The 18147-nt window shown below is 43.0% G+C and overlaps 3 protein-coding genes across 5 annotated transcripts; 1 reads left to right on the top strand and 2 right to left on the bottom strand.

Annotated features, from left to right (window-relative positions):
• The first annotated feature begins 221 nt into the window (after positions 1 to 221).
• On the top strand, positions 222 to 3934 carry LOC117859308 (probable glycerol-3-phosphate acyltransferase 3). Its single transcript, XM_034742536.2, has 2 exons — positions 222 to 1079; positions 2911 to 3934. Exons 1-2 carry the CDS (start codon positions 333 to 335, stop codon positions 3787 to 3789), a joined length of 1626 nt encoding a protein of 541 aa, XP_034598427.1. The 5' UTR covers positions 222 to 332; the 3' UTR covers positions 3790 to 3934.
• Positions 3935 to 4267: 333 nt separating this feature from the next.
• On the bottom strand, positions 4268 to 10171 carry LOC117859307 (uncharacterized). 2 transcript variants are annotated; one of them, XM_034742533.2, is made up of 20 exons: positions 9861 to 10171; positions 9744 to 9778; positions 9547 to 9668; positions 9318 to 9407; positions 9083 to 9202; positions 8892 to 8975; positions 8723 to 8800; positions 8454 to 8579; positions 8300 to 8389; positions 7620 to 7655; positions 7489 to 7544; positions 7147 to 7294; positions 6597 to 7050; positions 6424 to 6515; positions 5785 to 6337; positions 5538 to 5661; positions 5261 to 5302; positions 4996 to 5164; positions 4621 to 4704; positions 4268 to 4526 (listed from the first exon to the last, which is right to left on the bottom strand). In XM_034742533.2, the coding sequence occupies exons 1-20, from the start codon at positions 10109 to 10111 to the stop codon at positions 4431 to 4433; spliced, it is 2850 nt and encodes a 949-aa protein (XP_034598424.1). In that variant the 5' UTR covers positions 10112 to 10171; the 3' UTR covers positions 4268 to 4430. The 2 variants fall into 2 exon arrangements, with proteins under 2 accessions (XP_034598424.1, XP_034598426.1); XM_034742535.2 differs by having other exon boundaries at positions 9318 to 9432; positions 9861 to 9966.
• A 542-nt stretch (positions 10172 to 10713) lies between these two features.
• LOC117859309 (uncharacterized) lies at positions 10714 to 15626 on the bottom strand. Of its 2 annotated transcripts, XM_072294263.1 has the most exons (6): positions 15462 to 15626; positions 14435 to 14770; positions 13316 to 13826; positions 12551 to 12849; positions 11247 to 11574; positions 10714 to 11029 (listed from the first exon to the last, which is right to left on the bottom strand). In XM_072294263.1, exons 2-5 carry the CDS (start codon positions 14747 to 14749, stop codon positions 11260 to 11262), a joined length of 1440 nt encoding a protein of 479 aa, XP_072150364.1. In that variant the 5' UTR covers positions 14750 to 14770; positions 15462 to 15626; the 3' UTR covers positions 10714 to 11029; positions 11247 to 11259. The 2 variants fall into 2 exon arrangements, with proteins under 2 accessions (XP_072150364.1, XP_034598430.1); XM_034742539.2 differs by having other exon boundaries at positions 10714 to 11574.
• Positions 15627 to 18147: the final 2521 nt, after the last annotated feature.

The raw sequence follows: 18147 nt of genomic DNA, 5'->3' as shown, positions 1-18147 counted from the left end.
AGTTTAGTTATTCCTGTGTGTTTTGAAAACCGACAAGAAAATGCCAATTTACATGTGCGTTTCGGAAAAATCTCAGAATAATTGAACATACACAGGAAAATTCGGTTTCCAGTAAACTTACTGAAGCATCATCAACAGCGGTAGCCATGCTAGCAAAAAGCATAAACCACGCTTAACTCGGGTATAAATAGGCGAGCTCTCCACTTGTGGCTCCTGAGCAGATGCAAACGCCCATCGAAGCGCGAGAGGACAACTACGTGCAACACCTAGACAGGGACTAGGGCGCGCCAAGGCAACAGGTAGCTACTCTACCCGGCCAGGTATAGCTGGCCATGGCCATGAAGCCTTCATCATTCTCCAAGCCATTCCTCTCCCTGTTCTTCCTCCTCCTGCGGAAGCTCGCCGGCCGCCGGCACCATCGCGGCCGGATGGCGGCGACGAAGCCGAACCCCCCTCCGCCGCCGCTGCCGAGCTTGGACAGGCTACACGGCCGAACCCTGGTCGTCGACGTCGAGGCGTGGATCCTGCGCCCGCCGGTTTGCGCCTTCCCGTACTTCATGCTCGTCGCCGTCGAGGCCGGCGGGTTCCTCCGTGGGCTCCTCCTGCTGCTGCTCTACCCGCTGCTGTGCCTCCTAGGCGAAGGAGCGCGGGCGAGGGCCATGGCCACGGTGGCGCTCGTCGGCGTGGAGGAGAAGGAGGTCGCCCGGGTCGGCAGGGCGGTGCTGCCCAAGTTCTTCCTGGAGGCCGCGGCGGCGGAGGGCGTGGCGGCGGTGCGGGCGGCGGCGCGGGTGGTGGCGGTGAGCGCGACGTTCCCGAGGGTCATGGTGGACGGGTTCTTGAGGGAGTACGTCGGCGTGGACGCCGTCGTGGGGCCGGAGGTGAGGTCGGTCGGCGGCGTCCTCGCCGGGCTGGTGGACGAGGAGGACGCCGCCGAGATGGCGGCGAAGAGGCTCCGGGCCCTGTTCGGCGCCGAGCTGGAGGCGGCGGGGAAGAAGGACGCCGGAAACGGCGCCGTGGGGCTCGTCGGGGCGGCGAGCAGCGGTAGGGTGCACTACCTTTTCTCTTCTTACTATTGCAAGGTGAGAGCATACGTCGCTTACTCCCATAATCCAGTTATTAAATTGCTTCTTTACTAAGTTTATTTATTTATTTGAGTCGTGAAAAGGGATAATTGAAGACATAATCTTGTATATGTGGTGTTACAATATATCATAGATACACATAACTTTGGTACATACTCCCTCCGTCACAAATTATAAGTCGTTTTAGCTTTTTTTAGATTTATAGGTTTTGCTAGCTATGCATCTAAATGTATATTATGTCTAAATGCATAGTAAAAGATATGAATCTACAAAATCCAAAATGATTTATAATTTGGGACGGAGGAAGTACCACTCAGCTGATAAATAATAAGTTTCAATTGTTTGGCAAGCTTTCTAGGCTCGAGGTTTACTAACTAGAACTAGGACTAGAATTCACTTGTTTGACTTCAAAGGAAGGATCGGAGTGAGCAATGGTGTGGGAATTTAATAACCTCTAACACAAGCTAGTTAAAATGAACTAAGTAGCTTGTCCTAAATGTAACTGTGGGAGTATCTACCCAGGTTTAAATCTTAGCGCACATGAATCATGCGCAAATGGAGGTTTTCAGGTGTAGTGTGTACACGTGTGGATCATCCTTAATTCCTTATAATCTCAATAAAAATAAAGCGAGCAATGGTGTGGCTTGGTAAATAGCTCCATGGTTGTAGTGGCAGCAGGTAATTACGACAGAAGGTTTTTACCTGAGAAATGCAGTCAGCAACTCTTGAAGTGATACTACTGAGCATATCAAGAAAATTTTTGAAGTGTATAATAGTTGCATGTAACCATCATTGGTTTAATTTGGTTCAAAGTCTTGCCATGAAAAAGTGCCTTTTTTGCTAATGGTTGACAGCACTCAATTAGGTTCACTGGAAATGACGTACAACAAACGGTAGACACATCACTTGCATTTTATTTTGACGTGTTTCCAGCAGATCGTCAAAGGTCAGTGTTAAGCATATTAATGAGGACGGCATTTGCAGTTGCTGCTGGAAATATGTACTTCAGCTGTTGACACGTGGTTGCCAGTTAAACTCTTTTAACCTTGACTATAGTAAGAATTTCACATAATAACAATAGAAGATAAATCTTACTTCGAGTCATCATGAAAAATAGTTTCAAAATATTTAGTTATATTTATTTGAAATATCTTACTTTTGTAGAAATTGTCGATGGAAGTGTCACCTTGTAGACCGTGTCTATATCCCAATCAACATCTATTTTGAATCATAGGAAGTATATTGAATTTGACATCATTATTGAAGGTCAATAACATGAATAGACGATTTTTGAAGGAGGCAACACATGATATGTTCCTGGTATTAAAACAGAAAAATTACAAGAATATTTAAACAAGTTTTCTAGTCCTTCGGTGCCTGTTTCCTTTTGAGGATTTTGACCATCCCTGCCCCCCTAATATAAATGATGTATTTTCAATATTTTTTATCACAAAAATTACAAGGAGGAGAAACAAAATTGACCACAAACTCAAGCAACTTAAAATGAGCTAGCTTCAGAGCTTGAAACCCAAGCTAGTCTGGTTGGATGAGGAGTTTAAACTTTATTTATATCCTATGCATAACCAGCTCCTAATAACATCAGTAATCTACGTGAAAGAAAAGCATGCATGGAAACTAGCTTGTGAAACGCATTGGAAGCATTGCTTCTCGCCGAACTAGTCAACTAGTGACCCAAAAAAGCTGGCTCGCTCTAGATTCATGTCTCTGGAATTTGGACATTTAGCTAACACCGTGCTGATCCTGGCGACAGCACACATGCCAGCGCCCTTGACATCAAGTACAACGTGCACCCTCTCTGTCCCTGCAGGAAACTTTCGCTGTAAGCGAGGCCGACGCGCGGGGATGGCGACCGCTGCCCCGGGACAGGTACCCGAGGCCCCTCGTCTTCCACGACGGCCGCCTCGCCTTCGCGCCGACGCCGCCGGCCGCGCTAGCCATGTACACCTTCCTCCCCTTCGCCGTCGCGCTCGTCACCTTCCGCACCGTCGCCTTCTCCTTCCTCCCGTACCGCGTCTGCTTCCCCGTCGGCGCGCTCACCGGCATGCACTACCGCCTCGTCGGCGGCCGCGTCCCCGGCCAGAGCTCGGGCGGCGGCGGGCGCCTGTACGTGTGCAACCACCGCACGCTACTGGACCCGATCATCGTGGCGGCGGCGCTCGGGAAGCCGGTGACGGCGGTGACGTACAGCCTGAGCCCGGTGTCGGAGCTGATCGCGCCGATCCGCACGGCGCGGCTGACGCGGGACCGGGAGGAGGACCGGCGCAACATGGCGGCGCTGCTGGCGCGCGGCGACCACCTGGTGGTGTGCCCGGAGGGGACGACGTGCCGGGAGGAGTACCTGCTCCGCCTCAGCCCGCTCTTCGCCGAGCTCGGGGCCGGCGTGAACCCCGTCGCGCTGGACACGCGCGTCGGCATGTTCTACGGCACCTCCACCAAGCCGGGGGCCAAGTGGATGGACCCCTTCTACTTCATGATGAACCCGAGGCCGGCGTACCGGGTGGAGTTCCTGCCGTGCGCCACTACGGCCGCCGCCGGCCGCGGCGACAGCATCGGCGTCGCCAACCGGGTGCAGCGCGAGCTCGGCAAGGCGCTGGGGTTCCAGCTCACCGGGCTCACCAGGAAGGACAAGTACATGACGCTCGCCGGCAACGAAGGCGTTGTGCCGGCCGCTCCCAAAAACAACTGACATTGTATTGTTCGTCTGATGAGTACACACCAATATTCTGGTACCATGTGGTTTTTCTTGTGTCAACTTGAGGACTTCTCTAAGCACGGTTATGAATTATTATGGTCAAGTTGTTTGTGAAGAAATATATATTTATATTCGACTATTCGTGTAAAAGTGTATATTTTGCATGTTAAAAGTTTATGCATGCTAACGTAAAGTTCACCAACCCATTGAAAAGCTTAGTAAAAACAAAAGGTCATGACAAGTGCAGGGAACTACAACGATCTCAACCATTTTGAAATGGACAAGAAGAAATGGACACATTTTTCTTCTGTCAATGGGCAGATATTTGCAGGAAAAGAACAACTCTGATTCAAGAGATAGATGCGTATATCTTTTGTCAAATGGACAAAGTACATTTTGCTGGAAAGAACAACTCCGATTGCATCTTTTCTGCTTACTTGTTCGTTGTAAAAATTTAGTACACAACCAAAAGGAAACAATTGTCTTGATTGATGTAAACTTAATGTATGCAGTTAAACTAAAAAATCACTATAGTACAGATAAGAAAGAACAGCTCTAGCTACAACGAATTGAGAAAAAGGTAATGTCAGTTCTGTGTTATCGGTTAGCAGTCTAACTTGAGAAGTGAAGCAAAATCAGCTGTAGTAGAGAGATGCCAAACAAATTAACAAGTCTGTCAGCAGAAGCCCAATCGCATCAAATACATATTTTGGAGCAAACAAACCCCAAACCTGAAAGTTTGAACGATAAACAGTGTCACGTCAAAAGCTAGATAACTACAAAAGGCCAAGGTAATTTGTTCAATAAGGTGGGAGCAATAGTTACCATTAAGTGACGCCTTTGAATAGTGACGCATATGATTGTCAGTGTAGCAGGGATTGCTGTTATAAGACCATACATCAAAAGCACCTAAGTTTGGAAGAAAAAAAAGGTGTGGGATGTGGATCAGTGATCAAAGAACCAGACACCAGTTACAGATCCACAAGGAAAGTTACATGGGTGCATGAATATACTATTCCAGTACACAGTGAATATTAGGGATCTTCAACATAGTTTTTTTTTGTTTAATTGTTCAGTAATTTGAATTTGGCATCAATATGCACGCCCAGAAAGTGGATTATCGTTTGTTGAATTTGTATAGTCAAACCTCTTCCAGAATATAGGTTTTTTCTTGATTGCAAGAGTTGCCGTATTTACTACCTGAGTTATATTGTTGAGAATGACACCGTTCAGCTTGTTGTCCTTGGAAGTGGTATTGTACCACACCATGCCAATAAATGGAAGGCTTAGAATTGGCAGGATATGAGAAACACCAAAGGTGTCGATGGAAAGTAGAAGACCTTGTCGAATGATATGGAAATGATCAAAACTGCGCATTGAAGCATAGCAAACATCAGTGCATATAATGCAAGGAATTTTTTTTTTCTTGCGGTCACAGTGTTACTAGGAACACAATCAGACTTACCCAATGAAAGCGGCACCATATCGGAGGCCATCAAACGTACACCTGAAATTTACTTTTTACATTAGCAATGGTGGATTCCTAGCCACCTCATCGACATCAGTTAAACCAGAAACTCCCACCAATATGCATATTAGCATAGACAATAACATGTGCACTCTTTATAGATCAGTGAACAAAATGTGTTATAGGTATGCCAAGTACTCGTGCTTCTGTCGTAACATAATATGCATATAAACACTTCTTTCATAGAGAGGCAGGAAAACAGCATGAAACTTACCAGTGACCTGTCAGATAAAATAAACAAACTGCGAGGAGGCTCCACTGAGTCACTGAAACAGGGTCAGCCACACAGAGTTCTGATTCTCTCTGATGTTTCTGCTGTAACTTTATGATACACCAAGCTACAAAATAGAGATGGCAACAGAAAAAATTAGTGGTAAGAGAATAAAGAGATTACCACAGTACCTTCTGTCATGCAAAGTTGCAATATTTCAAAATTGAGCATAAAGTGATTTCCACAGTACCTCCTGTCATGCAAATTAATGCCACAAATGGGCCTTGCCTTCCCAACAGGATCAAGATAGTTGGACTCCAAGAACATAGCATGACAGCTGATAAAATAGTTATCCTTATGTTCATCTTCAAATGATCAGCTGGGCTAAATATCCGATAAAGTGCAGAAACAGCTAGTGATAGACCTCCAATAGCATAAACAAAGCGAGGAGCTAAACTTCTTCCAAACTCTTGAACAGTTCCAGAATGTAAAAAGAAAGTAGTCTCCGAAGCCCAATGAAACACTATAGATACATAACTCACCATCGTTCCACACAAAACAAAGTACTTCAAGAACCTCTGATGGATTGCATGGGATAGCCACTTCAATATAATGTAAGCCACAATGGCAAGAGATATGATGGGGAATATCTCCAAGAGGATGTTGCAAGAATTAACACCAAATATTTTACAAAAGGCGCTCACAGAGTGATCCTTTGTAATTGCTGGGGCAGGCAATTGTTTTGACATCCCAATCTCAATTCCAAACCGTGCGAAAATATTTAGAAGAAGAAAAACCAAGTTCTGCAAATAAATAGAGTAAAGGATGTCAACATGATTGCACCAAAGAATAAATAAAAAACTAAGAATTTAAGTCCAGGAATACTAACTTCTATGCTGAATTTCCCTTTCACCATTGAGTGCCACACACTGGTGATACAACTCGTGGCCAAAAGAAAATTTGCAACCCTACCTTCTGCCACTGCATAACAGGAAAAAAAGTAAGAAAAACAGATATGCATAAATTGAAGTGCGTACAGTACAACTAGTTCATCTGACTCACATATATAGCTGTTTGATAAGAAACTAGCTGCTCGAATCGCAACTAAAGCAAAAGCAAAGGAAAGTTTGGGAATGATGCTTGAACCGGCCCTCTTCTGATCTGAAGGTTGACATATGGTGTTCAGCTTTACAAGCGTACAAGACTGAATAATAACTGTCAATATCATAAGTAAAAGACCCATGCTCATCGACCACAAATCAAACTCTGTCCAAGCAGAGCGAGCAAGCTTTGCAAAAGTCTGCAAGAAGTCAGTGTATGCATCAATTTGCTGCGGCAGAACTGAATCTTCCCCCTCAGATTTTTCTTGACTACCCGTATCTGATGAACAAGTAGTTCTCAGAGAAGCTGACCAATTTGCCTGAGCTCTTGAATACAGATTCATGATATGTTGCAGGTCTTCTGATGGAAAACCAATAACAGAAGTAGCAGAGTATTGATCAATGTATCTCTTTACCTACAAGGTAAGTTGAATGTCAAAAGGAATATCCACATACCTAGATGAACTGAACAAGGGAAGTTGAATGGAATTAGAAATGCAGCTTCATATTACCTGCCAACAATTTACACAGAGAACTTCAGCATATCTCCTCATCCATGATTCTAGATCATTCTGCGATGTACAAGCATTGGTACCCATCCTTTGATTAACCCATGTCCCGGTGCTCAAGGCATACAATTCTGGGTTTACACGCCCAATGCTATTTAAGAAACAGGAGAGCCATTTAGCAGCTAATGGATTGAGATAAACAATCATCAAAGGATGAAGAAACAGCAACAACAGCATGTAAAGAAGAAAAGGTAGACAAACAAGAATACATAGCAGTTTACAATCAAGCAAGAACATTGACTGACAACTAAATCGTGGAAAAAGCACCAAGTTTATCTAACACACCTTCCAAAGGGAAAGGGTATGCCAAGAAGTGCTGATATAGTCGCTGCAAAATCAAGCTGAAACCAAGAAGAGAATAAGCAACACCAAATAAAACTAAGCATTCACATGGGAGAGTGCAAATAAACCCTGACCTGCTGCATAGTGCTGATGCACACCTCTTCCCCGTGCTGGATGTTAATTCATAAAATAAGGAAATGAATTTGTGACATTAGTATTTATGTCGCTGCAAATACAAATAGAAGCAAGGAATCTTACTGATATTAATCTGTTAAATAATTTTAAATTGCAAAGCTTCTCATGGTGGACCGGTTAGAGTGTTAAAATCCAGGGGTCACTGAAACTCCTGTCCTTACCCGGGTTTGAAGCATGGCGCCTTCTTAGAACAAAGCCCGGGGGAGTCTCCCCCCATGGTTGAGTTTTTTTTATGAATATCTTAAAATTAACAGATCTATTATGCTCAGAAACTAAATATTAACATATGAAGCTGTTGCATTTAGTTTCCATTCCAAAAGATATAGTGCAAGGAGATAAAGTATTTAAAGATTAACTCCCTCCTTTGCCTTTACAACATGTTTCTCCGGGACTTTATATGCCACCCAAATGGAATACGAAAGAATTACACAAAGAAAAGAATAATCTATACTGAATGCTATTTTTTTCCCAAATCTTGTCCAAAAAATACTTTGGGTTCACTATTTGTTGCTCGTAATTTTATTTATAATCTTAACCTGTCTAAGAACCCCTCTATTGGCACAAATCAGAAGAACAAATAGTTTACTATCAAGGTGCAAAATGTAATTGATAAACATACCAGATCAACATTGCATGAACTATCATCAAGAACAGACAAGACTGCATCTGGTGGGGTCTTTGGACTCCATGCAAATAGAGATGTTTCAACCTACATTTGACATAGGATTAGTTATAATTCTCATGTACATGCAGCAAAACACAAGACAGATCACCTCTTCAGCGGTTCCCCCTCCGTGATCACCATTCAGGGTTTGACCATGATCGCCCATTACCAAAAGCAAAGTGTTCTCATGGGTGCCACCAGGTTTGGACAGACTTCTCAATGTGTCAATAACACCCTATAGAAGAAAATAAGAATGGATTGTACAACATTCAGAAGCTTGAAATATGAATACGAAGGGTATATACTCTGTATTAGGTAAAGCTAAATGCCTCCTAAAAACACAGAAGAAAAGAATATTATATGCACAAAACAACTGACCTCCAGGATCTGATTATATTGCTCTAACTTCTGGATCATCGGGGTTGAGTCAACACCAAATATATGCCCTGCATGGTCCTAAACAAAGTTGATGTCACAAGTTTCCAGCTCAAAACAGAAAAGGATGAAAAATGGTAGGTAAGGCCAAATTGAATACATAATAACTTACCACACCAAGAAAATGTGCAATAAGAACATCCCAATCATTTTTGTGAAGAGATGGAAGCAAGTGCTCAATTACACCATTATCTACCTGATAAAATCATGACACAACTCAAAGAATTTAAGGAAGCCAGGGGAAAGAACTGACAAGTTCATCAAAAGGGAAGAACAAGAATTTGATTTGACAAGATTTCATACCGTGTCAAGGTCTTTAACATTAAAGGAAGGGTACGGGAATGACTTGTTGAAGTGTTCAGGGTACAGCTGTATCCATGTATCATCTCCCATCATGACTACTCTCTTTCCATTTTTAACCAACTGATTGATCACAAAGAAACAGACAGCACAACACCATCATGGCTACCAATTCAGCATGAGCTATAGGCAGATACGACCGAGTCTGTACTAAATTGAATGTGGGGGTGAGATGAACCTGATGCATTATATTATCTTCTACTATTGCGGGCGCACCAAAGCTATTGCCAACATCAATAAAGGTAGGGAGACCACCCGTGGTGAGAGCCTGAGTGTTGAGGTTTGCAACAATTCTGTTAAGCCCATGAGGTATCATTTTGGATCAAATGGCATTACATTATTTGCATATGAGACATCATTTTCAGGAGAAGTCCTATATCATGATACTATTTGAAAGCGAAAGGCACCTTAAGGCGCTGGAGGCTGGTGGTCGGTGGATCAGCAAGTGCTTTGAAGATCCTTGCGGAGGTCTTTTCATTGGCAGCAAGCTTCTGCAAGACCTGTAACTTGTCCATCCACGGGTGCTTTTCTACAGAAAATCTCGCGGTTAGCTAACAATTAGCAGAAGCACAGCATCGCAATTTTGTTGCTCAGAGTTACACACCTTGAAAGAAGGTACTCGGCGCCACGAAATCGAACCTGCGATACAACAAAACGCACAACTACGTAAGCTAGAAAAACGACCAGGGACGTTGATGATGAGGGATCCAAGACAGGACACCTGAGCGCGTCGAGGACGACGATAACGAGGCGGTCTACGGCGGGCGGGGGCCAGGAGGCGCACCCGGTGGAGACGTCGCCCTGAGGTTGGCGGTCATCGCGGCTGCTGTGGAGGTCCAGCTCGGTGCGGGTGAGGAGGAAGCCGCGGGTGAAGAGGTAGACGGCCAGCGAGTGGACCACGAGGATCGCGAGGAGCAGCAGCGGCCAGCTGAGGAGCCGAGATCGGCGGCGGCGGCTCGCCGGCGGCGACATCGCCTCCGATTTCGATCTGGCGGGCGGCAGGGCGCTACGGTGTGGTCATGGATGGAGGGCAAAGTGGGCCTCCGCGTTGTTAAGCCCAGGCGGCCGGCCGCTGCCCGTGGAGAGGATGGGCCTGTTCCTTCCGGGATCTTGAGATGGGCCTGCATACAGCTCAAAGGCCATTTTGGGCCTTTGCCCAGATTAAAGATTTGTATCCTTTTTGGAATTTGTTAGGCTTGAGCTCGCGATATGACGGTGATGCATCTCCCATTCTCCGTGCATCCATTTCAAATCGAGCGTCCATCTCAAGGGTTTCCGTGATTTACAAAGTATAAATATATAAATAAGTCCATATCAATGCACTATGAGTCCTTGACACGTGAGGAACCTTTCCTCGCAATATGGAACTGGTACAATCAGTAAACATGATCAACTATGATACACTGTCATCAAATTTTGACCAAAATTCAGAAAATCGCTCTGCACAAGTTGGGAGTAGCACAGAGATCAAAATCTTTACTTAGAGCATGTCAGAAACCATAGAAAAACTTGTCAGAAATCTTTCTCACAATAAATAAACGCAAATTCCCGATCAACATAGCAAGATAATAGACTCGCACAAACCCAAATCAACATGGGAAATTTCTGTGCAGCAGATGAAAAGCAGGAATAACCGATACGGAGTTAATATTTTTTACAGCAATCAGAAAATTCATTGAAAAGCAGCTTTTTACAATAAAATAATCTGGATTCCACGGACAATTTCAACAGCCCATTGTGATGCTACTACCTCAGCTGCAAAAGGAAGCAACTGGAAGAGACAGTTCTGCAAAAATATGAGTCCTTACCTCCTCAAACTACATAACAGCAAATAGGTGCTAAGAGGGTCTAAGTAGCACACCATTGACACTGATTCCTCACACAATCACCCTGAAAATGCGGGAACCGCTTTTAGGACTCAGAAATAGATGGGAACATTTGTCGTAAGATGGAGGCTACCAAGTCTGCATCTATAGTCAGTCACAAACCTAACTAGTGGAACATTAGCTTACCGTTGTGTCAGTTCGGCAAACCACAAAAATGCTACCTCTTAATACATTTGAACTGCAGATCTTAACGTCAAAATCTAAAATGAGTGTCCACTCACCACTAGTCAACATCTAATATCGCCCATAGGTCCTCCCAAGATCACCATGTCTTTCGTGCTGAAACTCGCCATATGCTGCATGAGCCTTTGGGGCTGAATAGTTATCAGAAGCATATGGATATGTGCTCTTTGAATCCATTGGTTGAAGTGCAGCTGAAATATGTGTAGTTCTCTGCTCGAAACCTGGATAACCTATTTGGGAGTAAGAAGTTTGTGCTTGCTGTTGCCTTTTAAAGGTTTGTTCAAAAAATTCTTCCCATGTCCTTGCATGCATATTCCTCATGGTAGTCACTCTGTCCATGTAATTTTCTCGCATCACTCTCAGCGACTGCATTGGAAAGAAGATCGATATTATGAAATAATAAAGGCAGACATAAATATGCCGAATTACTATGCCACGCACTACTTGGTATTTATCCACTCATGGATATTTTTGTCATGAACTGGAACACATTATGGAACTTAAATTAAGCAAACATAACGAAATGTGCAAACTTGACTTAATTGAACATAATTATTTGCTGATGTTACCATAAAAGTAAAAGAAGATTTTTTTTGTCTATAATCAGAATAATATTGTAACTAAAGGATCCAAACATAATAAGTTGGCAAGGCCTTAAACAGCCCACAAAATTCATTCAAATAAGTAGATGGAATTATTACAAAGATAAAATAAACAATTTACCATGCTTACTGCATCCTACCATCCAGTAAGGAAAATAGTGCATTACCGTATCATGTGCATGCAGTCCATACATGAAACGAAGTAGGCTAGAGCTAGCAAATCATATTGGAATCACAAATACTAAGTGGATTCTTTCTAAATCCAATTTTCAGTTGAAACAGTTAGTCATCCAATTACTGTAGTTAGAAGCGAAAATGAATACAACCCTGAGATGAACCGAGAGAGAAGTTTCCACTTCCAGCTACACCCTATTAAAAGTAGATGTGGCAAATAACACAAGAATGTGAAATGCAACAGCTATTTGGTTTATAGCTCAGGATATTTCGACCTAAAATACGAGCAGAACAGAGAACATCCTGAGCTTCCAGTTTAACATTGGGACGAGATTAATGTTAAGATATAACTTTTCTCATACGTGAAAGTAAGAGTCATACAGATAATATCTGAAACTTTAGTAGGGAAAAAATAGGTAAAGAACTTTGTCAACTCTTTCCAACCACGGACAAATCACATCAAACGATAACAGGGTGGTCAAAATTAGATACGACCAGTAACCATTACACAGTGAATTATGGATAGAGAAACAAAGTGACATTCATGGTAACTAAATGCACTTTACCTCTCGATGCTTATAGTTCTCTTCATCCTCCTCTTGATTACGGGCTCTAGCTAATTCTGTAGCTTCCCTCTTAAACTCCATTTCAAGCTCTTCCAAGGTTTGTTGATGGGATGGCACATCAAACTTAAGGCTTGAACGGACATCTGCTTCATGCCTCTCAATGCCCCAGTTATTGGCCATGTTTGATGCCGCAAATTGGTTATTCTCACCATGTGTTCTAGGGGAAACATCAAGATAAGAGGAATGGCGTGGAAATTTTGATTGGGCTGGACGGCCTTTTGCTCCAAAGTTGGCATAAGCTTCAGCAAAAGGAAGAAGATGCAACATATTGCATTTTAGTTCCAGATGGCTAAAATAGTTTGACACCTAAGTAGACTTTATTGTATACTGAAAGGAGGAACAATGCCAGAAGCAATACACAAATTGCAGGCCATCCAACTCAGATGTCTGAAAAATCTTTCAACATATAGTACATTGCGTTCAAGATAGTCTGTCTGATCAATTAACAGGCAGAAACACTTCATATTCGGGCATATATTCGAGATAGTCTTGGCCGATCAATAATCAAGTAGAAACACTTCATATTTGATCATAAAAGGCTTGAACTTACCTCGAGCTGCAAAAGGACCAAACAAGTTATACACTAGCACGGCAATAACCAACAGAAACGGACCAAAGGTATTTTCTTTAGCTCAAATTGTTGTTTTTTCTGGCTCCTAATGCTCATACAATAGATGATGAGACCAATGTGCCTGAGCCCCCTACCTTGTGGAGATCCTTTTGAAAACTTGGGCATACTGTCATGCAATCGGCCATCTAGATGCCTTTCATTATAGTATCCTTTACTTTGAGAGCGTGATGCATTTCTTGGGCTACGGGACCGTCGTGAATCAGAAATTCTTGGGCTACAGGACCGTCGAGAATCAGAAATTCTTGGGCTATGGGACCGATGAGAATCAGAGTGTCTGGGACGAAACTCAGTGGTGTTCCGTACAGGTGACCTAGAGCGATCTCGTTTTGGACTGCTTTGACTATATTTACCTTTACTCTCTTGAATAATTTTATGCACAGCATCTACACCTTTGGCTAATATTAACCTATCCTTCCCACTGACAAACAGGAACTTCTCGTCCATTCTGATTTTACACCCCACATCCTTCTCAATCTGGCTTATCATACTCTCAGTGAAAAGATTCCTGACTTGCTTATCTCTTGCTGGAACTCTTTCAAAAAAGTCAGCATTTCTCCTATTTGCCCCAAGTGTGGATGGACAACCCTGTTCAGAAAAGGGGCAATGTTAAATGGAGAGAAGGCTTTGACATTCTTATGGTAGCACTTAGCAGGAGAGGATAAAATAAAAATGGTATCGTCAATTGCAGTTTACACCAAAGAAAAAGGAGTACCCAGGATACACCAAAGAAAAAGGGTAAATACAAAGCAGATAGTAAAAACAAAAACTGCAGGATTCCACTGACCAGGCAACATGGCTTACTTTCTAACCTTGCACTAACCATGTAGGGCAAAAAACACAAGATAAAAGTGTCAAAAGGTGAAGTGTGATTTTGTGCATTAATTCATATGACTCGCATTGCCATATACTGCTATTAAAAATTTTGAAGCATTTTTTTATTATTCACTCTGAATCGCAGATAATGAATAGAAAACAATGCCACCAAATAATCCCAGCACTTAGTAGAAGTGTCATATGATGCTGATTGCAAAAGAAACCTGCTGTTTAAATTCCATAGTATCAGTACACCATTGCTAATAAAATTGCTAACACTACAAACATATAATAACCGCCAGTAATACTTGTATGTTGTCACATGCCTATATTTCGATACGGTTTCATGCAAGTTGTAATTTCAACAGAAAGAAGAGCACCTGAGTAAAATGGCCCGAGTCTCCACATATTTTACAGATCATTTCTTCCTCCTTCCTCTTCTTCCAGTTCCTTTCTGTAGCCTTAGCTTTAGCCTCCCAGACCTTAGCCTCTCTGCTAGTGAAGTCCGTAGGAACAGCATTAGGATCTGGGGCCTCCTCTTCGTCATCTGACTTATCACGAGACAGGGGCCTCTTCTCATCATTTACTTTAGGCATCACACTATTTGTAGCTGATGCAACTGGACCATTATATGCTTTCCCATAAACTTCATTGAAAAGTTCATCATCTATTTCAGGACTAGGTTCCCTTGCCATTGGCAAAAATATTTGCTTGACCTACAGTAATTGCAAGCACACGAGGTGAAAGATAAATAAATTGTTTAGCCAAGGCAAATGAAAACGTTTCCAAGCTACATTGAAGCTTTGGAAACTAAAGTACTACTAACGCATTGAGGCACCATTGTTGTAGCAGATATACGAGAGGCTGAAAACAAATTATGGTGCTTCTAATTCTAACATTATGCCCAGTCCTCGACGATATAGATTGCATCCTTAGAGTAACATGCTGTTATAAGTTATGTCTCCATAAAACCTAGGCATGAGAACAGATTCAGACTAATCAATTTATTTTGCCCTCCAGAATATTTTAGAGGAATTGCACATACTCCCGACACTCAATCAGGATTGGCTTCTCAGGAAGTCACCCAAAGCAACCAGTAAATGTCCACTCACGGGTTTAACCAATAACCACATATAAGATACGATATGCACTTGTCAATGAATTATGCGTGTTTAACTGAATGGTAACACCGTACACTGCAACCACAATCATGACTTGCATTCCTGCTCTGCAGGAGCGGACCCAGCATAGGACATGGGTGTACTACATCTGATAATTTTTTGCAAAAAAATCAAAGTTTAGCAGGTGACTACATGGTCAGATCCAAGTACAAATAGCATACATCAGGGTTTGGGGAATCCGACTTCGCGGTGCCGGAAAGGAAGGGAAGGGAATAGGAGGGCATACCTGCCGCCCTGTCGGATGCTCGTCGCCGGCGAAGCGCCCGACGAAGACCTGCCAAGGGCGGCCGCCGCTTCGCCCTGTTCGTCGCCACTAGGGAAGAAAGGCCGAGGAGTGGAGCGGAGAAAAGGAAATCAGCGGACGGGAAAAAAAAACAACGGGCCGTCTTGGGCCGGAGGGCAGCGGAGGGCTCTCTTTTTTATAGTTCCAAATAGTCTACGTTACACGGATACGTGGCCGAGGTGCCGTATCGCGTATCCGATACACAGAAAAACTTGATACGTCTGTGGATACGCATTGGGCTGGTTTTAGCGATACGGCCCAGCCCAACAAGACAACAGCCACACCCCTGTTGTAGCGCTCGGCGCTCTCTTCCCTTTCCCCGACCCCCGACGGCCACATGACGCATCGCGCCGCCGCCCATGCGCCCGCCCGCACGGCGACACACGCGCGCTGCCGCCTGCCGCGATTCCGCGAAGAAGCTGAAGCTCTGCGACTGCTCCGCCCCCAGCAGCGACTCTGCAGCAGGCCGGCGACCTGTTTCTTCTCCGTCAGTTTGTTCGGCGGCCGTTACCTCTCTAGTTCTCTCGATCTACTCTTTTTCTATAGTTCTTGAGTCCTTCTTGTTCGATTTTTTCGATCCCCTTCCTGATCTTTTGCAAGTAGATAGCATCATCAAATTCAAACAGTACTATGCTAGTACTGGTTTTTCCGATCCATTCTTGAAGGTTTAGTCGTTGTACACTTGAATCCAAGGTATTTGTCAAAAGGAATAGAGACATACAAATACGGGAGAAACAAGAATGTGCGATGTGGGAGAAAATACTTTTGATTCTTGTTGTGAATTTTGTTTGCATTGGTATTTATTTACATCGAAAAATACTGAAACGTATCGGCGTATCGGGTTTTCCAAAAGAAATGCCGTATTTCCGTATCCGTATCCGGCTGATACGGATGCACGTATTCGTATCCATGCAGCTTAGCAAATAGTTACCGTATGGAAAAACGCGCGACCCGCGCATGACCTCCTAGGAGGTGGGCTAATTAGGTGGGTCGTACTAATTAATTGTGAGCTGAGTTAATAATTATGCCTGGGTGGAATGCTGCTAACTAGACAAAACGAGGTTCGGTAGTCTGTTCAACGGTAAAAACTACATGTTTGATACTAGTCTGTTCAATTTGTTTTGGATGGTCACTATTCTCTCATTTAGGTATTCATTTTTATTCTATTTTCTATTTCATTAAAATTAAATCCACAAAACAAGACCCACATCATATATATTTTGAAGTTATTTTATTTGTTCTATCAACTTATATGCAATGGTGCTAACAGCTTACGTGTAATTTTAGTGGCGAATCTTCTACATACCTTGATATTAGACCATGCAACATGAGTTGACATGTGCTATATAAATATTAATATAATACCTCTATGTATATGAGTTGACATGTGCTATATAAATATTAATATAATGCCTCTATGTATGTTGTCACATGTTATCTATATAAGTTGACAGAATATAAAGTTCAATATTTACATAAGCTTATGCAATATATCGATATAAGTGGACACCAAATAAGCACACAATACATTTTTTAATAGAAATAGGTGACGATGATGTCTTTTTGATATATATGGAACCTATCCATGAATAAGTTGTCACCCATCTATTGATCTATACACAAGTTACTACCAGTATATATGACAAGTTGCCAGTACATATAAATCGATCTGCAAATATATGCAACATTGGTCTTGTTTTGAAGATCTCATCACAATGACGCAATGGTACAAATAGAATTTAAAATCGATAACAAACGAAGTAGTAATAGCAACTTCAAGTTTCTAGTTCAAAAGGAATATGGTTACATCATAGCTGATGTCATATGAAAGCGACACCTGCTAATATGGGTTGGTTTATTATGCGGGTCGGTTAGCGGTATTTTAGCTATCATCCGCTGGTTGGAGGGGTCGCTTTCTCCCTATGGAATCGCGGTCGTGCGTCATCGCGGTCCTTACCATATATACGACGTGCTCTATCATCTCAGGCCTTAATTTTAGAGAATCAGTTTACAAAAGCAACACTGAATCACTTGTACATGAAAAACTACTCGACAGATTCAACCTAGAATCTACTCCTAAATCCGAAAAACTTAAGCATATAGGCTGTAATACTCATCTCAGTCTCAACCATCTAATTGATCCTGATGGTTGATACTAGTATGGTGGCAATCAAAATCTTCACCCGTTGGCATCTAGGACATTTCCTCCAATTCCTTTTGCCTTTCACATCGTTACAGAGATAGTGACGTGAGCACGCCTCCTACGGAAGAGGTGGCTTCATTGCGAGCCCACTCATGCAAAGAGCAAAGCGCCGTAAATGGCCTCCATTTCCAGAGGCGGCATGCGCCGTGATCCGATCTGCAATTGCTTCTTTAGGGACGAATCGGAAGCTACATCCTTTTTAAGGAGCGCGTGAAAAGCTGGTCCATCGGAAAAAAAAAAGTGCCTACACAAAAAAATTTTAGACCCTGTTTGGTTACTCTTGCTAAAGTTCAGCAGCCTGCTAAACTTTAGCAAAAGTTGTTTGGATACTCTTGCTAAAAGGTATTTAATGAGCTGTAAAAAGACCTATCTACCCTTATTAATGGTACGCAGGAGGGGAGACAAACAATAAATGAGGGGTATAGG

This window comes from Setaria viridis, chromosome 5, assembly GCF_005286985.2.
Source record: "Setaria viridis chromosome 5, Setaria_viridis_v4.0, whole genome shotgun sequence".
NCBI classification, from domain to species: Eukaryota; Viridiplantae; Streptophyta; class Magnoliopsida; order Poales; family Poaceae; genus Setaria; species Setaria viridis.
This window is presented reverse-complemented; position numbering and strand designations above follow the sequence as displayed.